This window comes from Electrona antarctica (assembly GCF_951216825.1).
Source record: "Electrona antarctica genome assembly, chromosome: 18".
In the NCBI taxonomy this organism is placed as follows: domain Eukaryota; kingdom Metazoa; phylum Chordata; class Actinopteri; order Myctophiformes; family Myctophidae; genus Electrona; species Electrona antarctica.
Genome location: NC_136799.1, coordinates 42,820,868 through 42,831,900, shown reverse-complemented (window position 1 = coordinate 42,831,900; position 11,033 = coordinate 42,820,868). Strand labels below are relative to the sequence as shown.

Here is an 11,033-nt window from a genome sequence, read left to right as displayed (position 1 = left end):
TCACCTCATCCAGGAGCCCCCACGAGGCATGCCGCTCATGGGCGGCATGCCGGGGGGTGGCGGCGGCAGCGGAGAATGATGGGGCAGCACCCCCTGGCCCTGGCCAGCCGAGGGGGGCGGCGGCAGCGGCGGCGGGTACCCGCCCAGGCCGTGCCCGTACTCGGCAGCGTGCCCGTACTCGGCGGCGTGCCCATACTCGGCGGCGTGCCCGTATTCGGGGGCGTGCCCGTACTCGGCGGCGTGCCCGTATTCGGGGGCGTGCCCGTACTCGGCGGCGTGCCCGTACTCGGCCATGCTCACCATGTGCGCCGGCGGCGGGGGCGGCATGGCGTAGCTGTGGGTGTAGGGAGGCAGCGGGTGGTGGTGGGCGTGGGCGTAGACCGACGAGGGTGGCGGCAGCGGAGGAGGGTGGTACGACGACACGGCCACGGCCGGTGGCGCCGGAGGCAGTGCGGCGGGCGCGTAGCCGTGGCTGTGGTAGCCCAGGGGCGCCACCGCGTAGGCCTATAGAGGGATGAGACCATTATAGGACACAGTGGTTGGTTCCCAAAACCTTTTCTTGTCAAGGACCCCCAAATGGACACTAATTAGCCCTGCGGACCCCCATTTGAAAGATATATGACAGGGACCGCCCATGAGAGAAGATCTGTACGGCTCTAGCAGTGATTCTCAACCCTGTTTAATTTCAAGGACCCCCAGTTTGACATGCATTATAATGAATTGCATTTTTATAGCGCTTTTCCAAGTGCTCAAAGCGCTTTACAATGGTTCATTCATTCATACATTGGGAGGTGAAGCGGCGAACAGTCGACGCCAGCGTCCTCACTTCCCACATTCACACACCAATGGTGGCGAGCTCACACCGACCAACTCATTGGATTATAGTCTACGGACCCCCATTGAATGACATTGAATCAATGTTAATTTAACTCTGAGAGTGTACAAATGGAACCAAATGGACCCCAACAGGTCCATTTGGTTCCATTTGTACACCCTTAGAGTTACAGACCCATAAGGATCCATTTGGTTCCAAACTATCATTTAGCTGGGGACCCCCTGGAACTCCCTCAAGGACCCCTGGGGGTCCCCGGACGCCACTTTGGGAACCACTGCATTACACTGTTTATTTCGTCAACTAAGACGACTATGACGGAAAATGTTCGTCGACAACCTTTTTTCACTGATGTTTTTTTTTTTTTAAATAATAATAATAAACTAGAACTGCACTCTGTCGACTTGCTTGTGGCACACAAGTAGGCCATAAATGGCCTACTAGTGCGCAAGCAGAGCGCGCAAGTACTGTCGACCGCTACAAACTGTCAAATCTCAGCTTCTCTGTGAAAGAATGTTTGAAATATTGAATTTTTAGGTTTAGCTATTTGCTACGTACCTAGTTTTTGCATGTAAAAAAGTAGTATTGTATGGTAGAAGTTTCTATCTATAAAAGAAATACAGTTCTATCGATTTAGAACTGTCCTGGATCCCTTTTTAGTTTTTCAAAGAAAAATAAATCATCGATAGGCTATCTGATGAAAAAAAAGGTATATAAACTGAAATAAAATATGTTATCACGTATACAGTATAATTATTTAATTATTTATTTTAAATTGTCAATAACATTGCTTTAATTTTTTACTCATACGCATGAGTGACGGCTTTCGATGGTGACGTATATGTCGATCAGTGTCGGTGGATTAAAGGAAATGCCTCTATGTATATGTACAGTGTATATGTAATTTGTAAGTTGATTAGCGGTATACTTTGCAGTTTGCGCCCCGTTTGATGCGTATGTATCGTGCCAGCATATGACGTCAGGGTATAACTGGTATAACTAGCTCTCAATGATGACGTAATAAAGATGTGGATTAAAGGACCCAATGCCAGGGTGTAATTGGTTTTCGATGGTGACGTAATGACGATATGTTTTAGTGTCGGGAGGATTAAAGGTAATGCCCCCATGTATACATGTATGTAATCTGGCACCACTGCCGTATCAGGCACAAGTAGTCATTACGTCATATGCTGGCACGGCGCATACGCATCAAACATCGTCCTGGACGAAAACTATTACTTGCGCGCTCTGCTTGCGCAAGTAATACAAACTAAGCTATGATGACTAAAACGAAGTAAAAAAAATTATATTGACAATTTCGACAACAAATACAAAGTAGACTAAAATGTTAGGGAGGGACTGGTGGAGAAGAGATCCACTCGAACAAAAAGACAAGCCATTTTGTTTTAGTTTAGTTTGGTTGCACTCGGGTGTTGCGCTCTGAAAATAGCAGATCTACAAGCTGAGCTTGTAGATCTGCTATTTTCAGCATTCAACCCAAGTGTCAAATCTTCCATTACAACACGCCAGATCAAGGCCTGCCAAAAAATATATACTTTTTTTTCGTTGACAAAATCAACTGTAGATTTAATCTTATATGATATTTAGTCAACTGAAACTAGACTAAAACTAAAACTTTTTCAGATGACTAAAATATGACCAAAAGTACCTGGGGGGGCACGGCGGTCTTCATCATGGACTGCAGGCTCTGGTAGCCCTCGCCCGACATGTAGGAGCTGTCGGTGGGGATGCCCATGATGTAGCTGTTGGTGGCGGCCTGCTGGTGGGGGTGGTGTGTGTCCATGGAATAAAAGAAAGGTAATGTCTCACAACGACAGGGCTTGGTGTCGAACTTCGACACTTTCTTGTCATCTATATGAAGTATCGAGTAGCGATACCTAACCGATACCTAACCAGAAAGATTACTCCGAATATATATAGAGCTATCTAATTCTTAATTTTTATCCCACGATTTTTGCAACCCATTTTTTTCACCCAAGTGTCAATTATCTAATGTAATCCTGGGCGCTACACTTCCTCTGCCAACCTGGGGGGGGGGGGGGCAGCGGACTGACCTCATGCTTCCTTCTATGCATGAGGAGTCCAAGCTGCTTCTTTTCACCTGACAGGGGGGGGAGTTTACCCGGCCAGACGTAGCGCGTGGAAGGAACACGTTATTCCGACCAGTTCCTTTCCCCTCCATCAGGCGCCCCCGGCTGGCCAGGGGGAGGTAGTTTTAGAGACCAGGATTACTGCATGTTTTTTGTGAGGGTATACATACCCTAGGGGACACGGGGAGAACATGCAAACTCCACACAGAAAGGCCCCCGCCTCGGGTATGGGCACTATAGAGCTATTTGATCATTATTTTAACAAAACATATCAGTGCACCGTTGAAGTAAAAATGCCACATTAACGTTTCTGTTCGCCTTTCAGGCTTTGTAGACAAAACGATGCACAAATAGCTTATACTAATGCTCTTGTGCCGGGGCCATGCATAACCCATTTTGGGCGGGAACCCCTTTTGGTGTTTTAAATATTATTTTATAATTTAGCTATTGAAAAATAGCAGATCTACAAGCTCGTAGCGCGCCACCGAGTGGCGCGCTACGAGCTTGTAGGTCTGCTATTTTTGAAAAATCGTGAAAATATTTATTTCAGAAAACTGGAGGATTTAGAAGAATTATTTTAAATTTTGAGGTCAGGCCTAAATGGGATAAGGCATGGTTTGCATGCAGTAAGGCATGATTTTACACTTTCATATAAAAAAGTAATAATAATAATAATAATTAAATCAGCCCGTCTGAGCTTGTAATATCCTCTCGCTGCATTTCTTTTTTTCACCCCAACATACTGTACATTTATTTTATACAGGCGAATGCGAACGATTCCGATGAAAAAGAATCAGGCGGTTAGGTAATAATTGTGACGGGAGGGAGGGAGGGGGGGGGGCCTACCTGGGGGGGCTGCGGAGGGGGAGGGGGAGGCCGGTGGGGCAACGGAGGGGGTTGGTGCTTGAGAGGCGGAGCCAGAACAGACACCTTGGACAGAGGAATGAAGGATATACACAAATTAGTATCTTTTGTGTTATTTCTTTTACTGAAGGAGCACTTTTTTCACGCATTTTCAACATTATCTTCAAATAATCGGTCCTCACTGATGCTCAGTGCTCACTATACAATGGCAGCCTTAGTATATTCACCAAAACCACAGCAGAACTCCCACCACGGGACTCAGGCAATCAATTCATATCTTTGCAACCACTATATTAATAAGTCCAAACATCTGAACTAACCCTTTAACCTTCAGATCACAGGTGATTTTAGCCTCTACAAGGGGGGTCATTAACCCATTTTGAGCGGGAACCCCTTATGTTATAATTTAGCTATTGAAAAATAGCAGATCTGCTATTTTTGAAAAATCGTTAAAATGTGCCTCAAATCTTTCCGAAAATTGTCATTATTTAGAAGACTTTTTTTTTTTAATTTCGACATCAGGCCTGAATGGGTTAACATGCGGGCCACAAGGTGGGGGCCCATGTATGCTCTACCATACATTTACATATATATTATTCATAGAAACAAAGTTACACGGTGCCGCTTTGATGTATGTTGCACATTAACAATCACTAGAGCGGCGCCTGTTGGAGCCTCTACAGCGGTGCCCGTTGGGCACTGGCCTACTTGGAACGATGCAAGTTGGAAATGCATGCTTTCCCCACCCAGATATTATGTCTGTGTCCCTTTTCTCCATATATGGACCCTGGGCCTGTCCAGATGTCAGAACAGGCCAGCTTATGGAGTTCTGTGTCAGGCATGCCCAAATATGGAGTGCTGTGATGTCAGAACAAGCCAGCTCCATATATGGACATGGGCAGGGGCCCTGTCCAGAGCCCGGGCAGAGGCCTTTTTGTGGCGGTTCTGGACAACCGTGGGTCCGACCGACTCACACACACCGGGCACGTGCACCCCTGGGGTGGTGTGGAACGCGTGTGTCGAATTTGAAGTCGGTGGGGCGAACGGTTCTTGAGTTACGTGGATCACACACACGCACACGCACACACACACGCACACACACACACACACACACACACACACACACACACACACACACACACACAACACACACTTGGTGCATTTATAGTTAGATTGTAATGGAGTCAAAATGACTGATATGTTAGTGGAGTGGAAGAATAAAGAAATTGGAATGAACAAGTAAAAGTACCTCATCGTTTAAGTACAATACTTGAGTACATGTACTCAGTTACTTTGTGCCACTGACCTTGGAGGAGGCGTCCGGTGGATTGGGGGAGGGCTCAGGGTCCCCGGGGAGGGGGAGGTGGGCCAATGGGTAGGAAGGAGGAGCTTTGCGATCTGTATAGGAAACAACCGTTTGTTTAAAAAAACTGGGCAAAAAAAAAAAGAACACTTCATAATAATTTATAAAACATCAGGAAACTACAAGTGGAGATATATTTAAATCCCATTGAAATGGGTTTTTCTTTTCTTAAAAATAAAATAAAAAAATGATCCCACGATTTTAACCCAGTTTTTTCACCCAGTGCCAATTATCTAATGTAATCCTGGGCGCTACACTTCCTCTGCCAACCTGGGGGGGCAGCGGACTGACCTCATGCCTCCTTCTATGCATAGAACCAACCAGGGGAGTTTCCCTGGTTGGACGTAGCGCGTGGAAGGAACACGTTATTCCGACCAGTTCCTTTCCCCTCCATCAGGTGCCCCGGCTGGCCAGTGGGAGGTAGTTTAGAGACCAGGATTACTGCATGTTTTTTGTGAGGGTAGGCCTACCTACCCTAGGGGACACGGGGAGAACATGCAAACTCCACACAGAAAGGCCCTTTCGCCAACCCCGCCTCGGGTACGGGCACTGATGACGCGGAGGAGGGAACACGCACCCAGCGCCCACAGCGTCTCCAGCGGGAATCGAACCCAGGACCTTCTATAGCTGTGAGGCGACAGCACTACCAACTGTGCCACCGTGCCCCCAAATCACAGTAAACACTGGGAGGAAAGCAGCATCTGAAAGTTTGATGGAATGCGTTTACACACGCTCTGACTGTGACTACTTTTACATTGCCGAATCTACCGAGCGGTGGGTTTCTTTTCGGTTCTTCATCAGTGTGTGCGACGCTGCCTGTGGAACCGCGTCTATGGCGTTGCAAAGTGTAGCGTGCAGTGGGGAGCAGTGACCTGCGGAGGGCAGCGGTGTGGCGGGCAGGGGAGGCATGACGGGAGGCTCTAGTCGTGGGATCTTGGAGCCGACGAGCTCTGCATGGACAAGAGGAAACAAAGACAACTGGTATCATTTATATATCCTTTCGTGGATGATAGATGCAGTGGTGGAAAGTAACAAAGTACATTTACTCAAGTACTGTACTTAAAAGGGTCATTTTAACCCATTCTGGACGGGAACCCCTTTTGGTGTTTTAACTAGGCATTATGTTATACTTTAGCTACTTAAAAATAGCAGATCTACAAGCTCATAGCGCGCCACCGAGTGGCGCGCTACGAGCTTGTAGGTCTGCTATTTTTGAAAAATCGTAAAAATGCGGCACAAATCTTTGAATATATATTCTTTCAGAGCGAATGTTTTTTTTTATTTCGACGTCAGGCCTATATGGGTTAACGTCTACTCTGGCTTTAGTAGTAGCTTCAGCTTGATTCAACATTTAGATATTTGATATCAGACACGGCCCTATACAAACCCATTGTAACCCCAAACTCCATTTTAACCATGTTAGAATCATTGAGAACGCACACCCTTGGTTCTGGTGAGCGACTGGTATTTCCCCCCTGATGCGTGAGGGGGACCATGCTTTTTCAATGTAAAAAAAACCCAAATACAAAATAAATAAAAACATTGATGTTGATGAATTAATAAATAAACAAATGAATCAATAATCAATATTAAATCTTCAGTTCAATGAACTGTTGCATCCATATCTAAAAAAAATAACCAAGCAGGGTTGTGGCTTACCAGAGCTCTTGACGTCTTCTTTGGGAGATGGCTACAGTGACAGGAATGACATGAGGAAGAGTGAGATAGCCAACACATTCACAAACAGCAGCACACTCTCACAATACAACCTTAGAGTATATATTAATAGAGACGGCACCGGATTTCTCCTTCCCATCCACTTGCATTACGTTGCTCTAAAGCGCATGAGGCGATTTCACTCCTCCTTCCGGGTAGGAACAGAGTGCATTCTGGGATTGATTGGGCCAAACACATGAACGCGCTGGCCGTTGACTATCATTGCACGCGTTCAGCGTTCACGTGTCATCATGAACGTGCGCAATGATAGTCAACGGACCAGCGCGTTTATGAGTTTGGCCCAGCGTTGCAATACCACATTCGGCCACTATGTCCATTTCGCCTTAGGGTTTCCTCCGGGTGCCGTCTCTATTAATATATACTCTAAGAATACAACATGTAGCTTTCATTAGTTACAACAAGGTTTGGAGACAAGAGTAGCAGAAAGGCACAATAAGGCCTATTATTAAAATGACCTTGCTGTTACATTGCTTTGAACGGAATAGAATGTTCTTTCTGGACAAAGTAGTTGCAACATATATTAAGTATGAGAAAAAGCACCACAAGTGTAACTTTTCAGTTCAGCACTTTGTATTTTATTTGTCATACGTGATGGACTTAAAACAAAACATCTGTGCAGGGCTATTATAGCTGACTAAACAGCTTCCACAATATTATAAATCCAGTTGTTCTCAAAGTAGGGTAGGCGGACTTGAGGGTGTCCCAAGTAAAAAATAGTTAAAATAGTATCAAAATCTGTTTAACCAATGTAACCCTATATATATATCGGCCTATCGCGACACGTTGTAAGCTCGTAGATCGGGTGTTTTCAAACCAAATATTTGGAAAGAATTGAAATAATATTGTAAACATCTTAACAATACTTTGTATGCGGCCAAATACATATTCATTGGGGGGTTCCTTGAAATGAAAAGGTTTGAGAGAACCACTGTTCAAATTTTTTCGAGACGCACCTGTATCTGTGTGTGCGTGTGTGCACTCGCATGTGTGTGTGTGTGTGTGTGTGTGTGTGTGTGTGCGCGCGTGCCGCCCGTGCGTGCGTGCATGCATGCGATCCACTCACGTGGGTGCGTTTGAGCGCTGGTCTCGGCGGGCTGGTCTGCGGGGAGGGCTTCTTGGTCAGGGGCGGCGGCGGGGCAGGCGGAGGAGGAGGGGCCACGACGGGGGGTGTGGGGGTCTGCTGAACCTGGACCTGAGGCGGGGGGGCGGCGGCGGCGGGGGGCGTGGCCAACACAGGTTTGTCCCCGCCCCCGCCTAGCGCGGCGGCGCCCTGCGGCATCTGCTGCTTGCCCTGGGAGTACAGGTCCAGGATCTGGTGGCAGATGTCTGCGGCCCCCCCGGGGGGACGGTATAGGGGTTAGTCATAATGAATCCATTTAGGCCCCATTTACACTGGCAGCCAAATCCAGCCTGAATCAGATCTGTGCCACATCCAGATTGGAATCTGTTTTGTTTAAATGAGTCATGTGACCATTTAAACCAATCAGATTTCAATCTTGATGTGGCACAGATCTGATTCAGGCTAGATTTGTCTGCCAGTGTAAATGGGGCCTTAGACCCGAGGCCTACAAATCTGCCTTCTAAATCCTGACGGTTTTCTGAAAAACCCCCATGTTTCTATATCAGTGGTTCTCAAACATTTTCATGTCAAGGAGCCCCAAAAATATATGCAATTGGCCGCCGACCCCCCATCTGAAAATATGTAGTTCCAGGGACCCCCCCCCCCCCCCCCCCCCTCCAGAAGCAAAGATTTTAGTTAAAAACGTTCGCTCTGAAAGAATATATATTCCAAATGTGCGCCACATTCTCACGATTTTTCAAAAATAGCAGACCTACAAGCTCGTAGCGTGCCACTCGGTGGTGCGCTACGAGCTTGTAGATCTGCTATTTTTCAATAGCTAAAGTATAACATAATGCTCAGAACACCAAAAGGGGTTCCCGCCCAAAATGGGTTAAGCTCTCAAGAGGTAAATTACAGTATTGTTAAACATCTACATTGCTTAAATTAGTTTACAATTTACACGATGTCACACAATTAGAGTATGTAGAACATTATTGTACCACATCGATACAGCATGGAATTGTGCGGACACATTATTTTTATCCAATTAACGACAACAAGATATTCTACGCTTTTGGGTCCAAATGGTGGTCCGACCGTGGCTCAAATGCAGAATAAACAATGGACAATGGACAAGGGCCCTATAGTCAGTCAGCCCCCCCCCCCCCCCCCCCCCCCCCCTTACCTTCCAGCACCTCCACGGGCACATCCTGGACGAACTGCTCCCACCAGCGGCGGGACGTCTGCTTGGCCGTCCACTCCTGGATGTCGAACTTGCAGAGGCGTCCGGCCAGGTACATGACGGCCACCGCGATGATCTCCGGCTCCCACTGCAGGGACAGCATGGTGCACAGGCTGCACGGGATGGATGGATGGAGGGAGGGAGGGTTATTACAGTCACCTGAACACCTCCCACTGCAGGGACAGCATGGTGCACAGGCTGCACGGGGTGGAGATGGAGGGAGGGAGGGTTATTACAGTCACCTAAACACCTCCCACTGCAGGGACAGCATGGTGCACAGGCTGCACGGGGTGGAGATGGAGGGAGGGAGGGTTATTACAGTCACCTAAACACCTCCCACTGCAGGGACAGCATGGTGCACAGGCTGCACGGGGTGGAGATGGAGGGAGGGAGGGTTATTAGTCACCTGAACACCTCCCACTACAGGGACAGCATGGTGCACAGGCTGCACGGGATGGAGATGGAGGGAGGGAGGGTTATTACAGTCACCTAAACACCTCCCACTGCAGGGACAGCATGGTGCACAGGCTGCACGGGGTGGAGATGGAGGGAGGGAGGGTTATTACAGTCACCTAAACACCTCCCACTGCAGGGACAGCATGGTGCACAGGCTGCACGGGGTGGAGATGGAGGGAGGGAGGGTTATTACAGTCACCTAAACACCTCCCACTGCAGGGACAGCATGGTGCACAGGCTGCACGGGGTGGAGATGGAGGGAGGGAGGGTTATTACAGTCACCTAAACACCTCCCACTGCAGGGACAGCATGGTGCACAGGCTGCACGGGGTGGAGATGGAGGGAGGGAGGGTTATTACAGTCACCTAAACACCTCCCACTGCAGGGACAGCATGGTGCACAGGCTGTACGGGATGGATGGAGGGACGCTTATTATAGTCACCTGAACACTTTTAAACACTTTTAAACACAAACCATGCGACTCCCATTGGAATTGCATTGAGGCAGCCATTAAACACAGACAAGACACATAACATGTGTTCTGTATGTGTGTATGGGGCCTCAGGCTTACTTACTTACTCTTAGTTCTATTGGATCCCCCCCCCCTAACACTTTTTGACTAGTTTTTATTTGCACTGTGTTTACAAAACTAAGTAAACCTAACTTTAAAGGAGCATTCAGTGATTTGGGTGATCTGGAAAACCCCCCGGTCCGGCGCTCATGTGCACATGAACGCACTACAGTGGGGGGGACACGCAACAGGCCAACAGCACGCACACCACCTCGATCATGATTGGCGGAAGGCCCCTCTCTATCCTGATTGGATGAAGGCTGCGCCACCTAGCCAAAAACAAAACCTAAGGTTTTTTGACCCAGGGGTGGACAGGGAGGGACTCCTTATATGGTCAGCACACTCTATAGTAGGGAGGATTATCACAACAAAACAAAAAGTGATATTTGAATTAAGTGAAATCACTGAATATACCTTTAACCATAGAGAAAATGTCCTTAGTTTAATCATCAATGTCAGAACTCTTCAAAGATGGCCAACATAGCAGGCCTATAAGCTCAGTGTGTGTTGCGGCGAGCTTGTAAAGAACGGACTCACCTGTCATTCACGAAGGTCCACGCCATCTGGACAAGCTTCTGCACCTTGTTCTTGTCACCTGAAATGGACAGAACGGTAAGATAAGAACCTAACAGTGGAATATCTATATAATGAAACTATGTATTTACACTACAGAGTGCTATGTCTACAAAAAAATCACACCCGTGTGAACTGAGTGGTGTAAGGTCTTATATAGACTGATCAACTGTGGTCTGACGTAATGTCTGACGTAATTAAATCACACCCGTGTGAACTGGGT

The 11,033-nt window shown here is 47.4% G+C and overlaps 1 protein-coding gene across 1 annotated transcript in view; it reads right to left on the bottom strand.

Annotated features, from left to right (window-relative positions):
• The window catches only part of LOC306942640 (cyclin-K-like), a gene marked incomplete at its 3' end in the record, with an annotated part of 17,749 nt that continues 6,716 nt past the window's right edge, over positions 1-11,033 (bottom strand). The window contains exons 6-14 of the mRNA XM_079528648.1: positions 10,775-10,832; positions 9,154-9,323; positions 7,971-8,233; positions 6,830-6,860; positions 6,043-6,120; positions 5,114-5,205; positions 3,802-3,873; positions 2,502-2,600; positions 1-504 (exon numbers count right to left, since the gene is read on the bottom strand). Coding sequence (XP_079384774.1) covers positions 1-504; positions 2,502-2,600; positions 3,802-3,873; positions 5,114-5,205; positions 6,043-6,120; positions 6,830-6,860; positions 7,971-8,233; positions 9,154-9,323; positions 10,775-10,832 — 1,367 coding nt within the window. The remainder of the gene's footprint in view (positions 505-2,501; positions 2,601-3,801; positions 3,874-5,113; positions 5,206-6,042; positions 6,121-6,829; positions 6,861-7,970; positions 8,234-9,153; positions 9,324-10,774; positions 10,833-11,033) is intronic.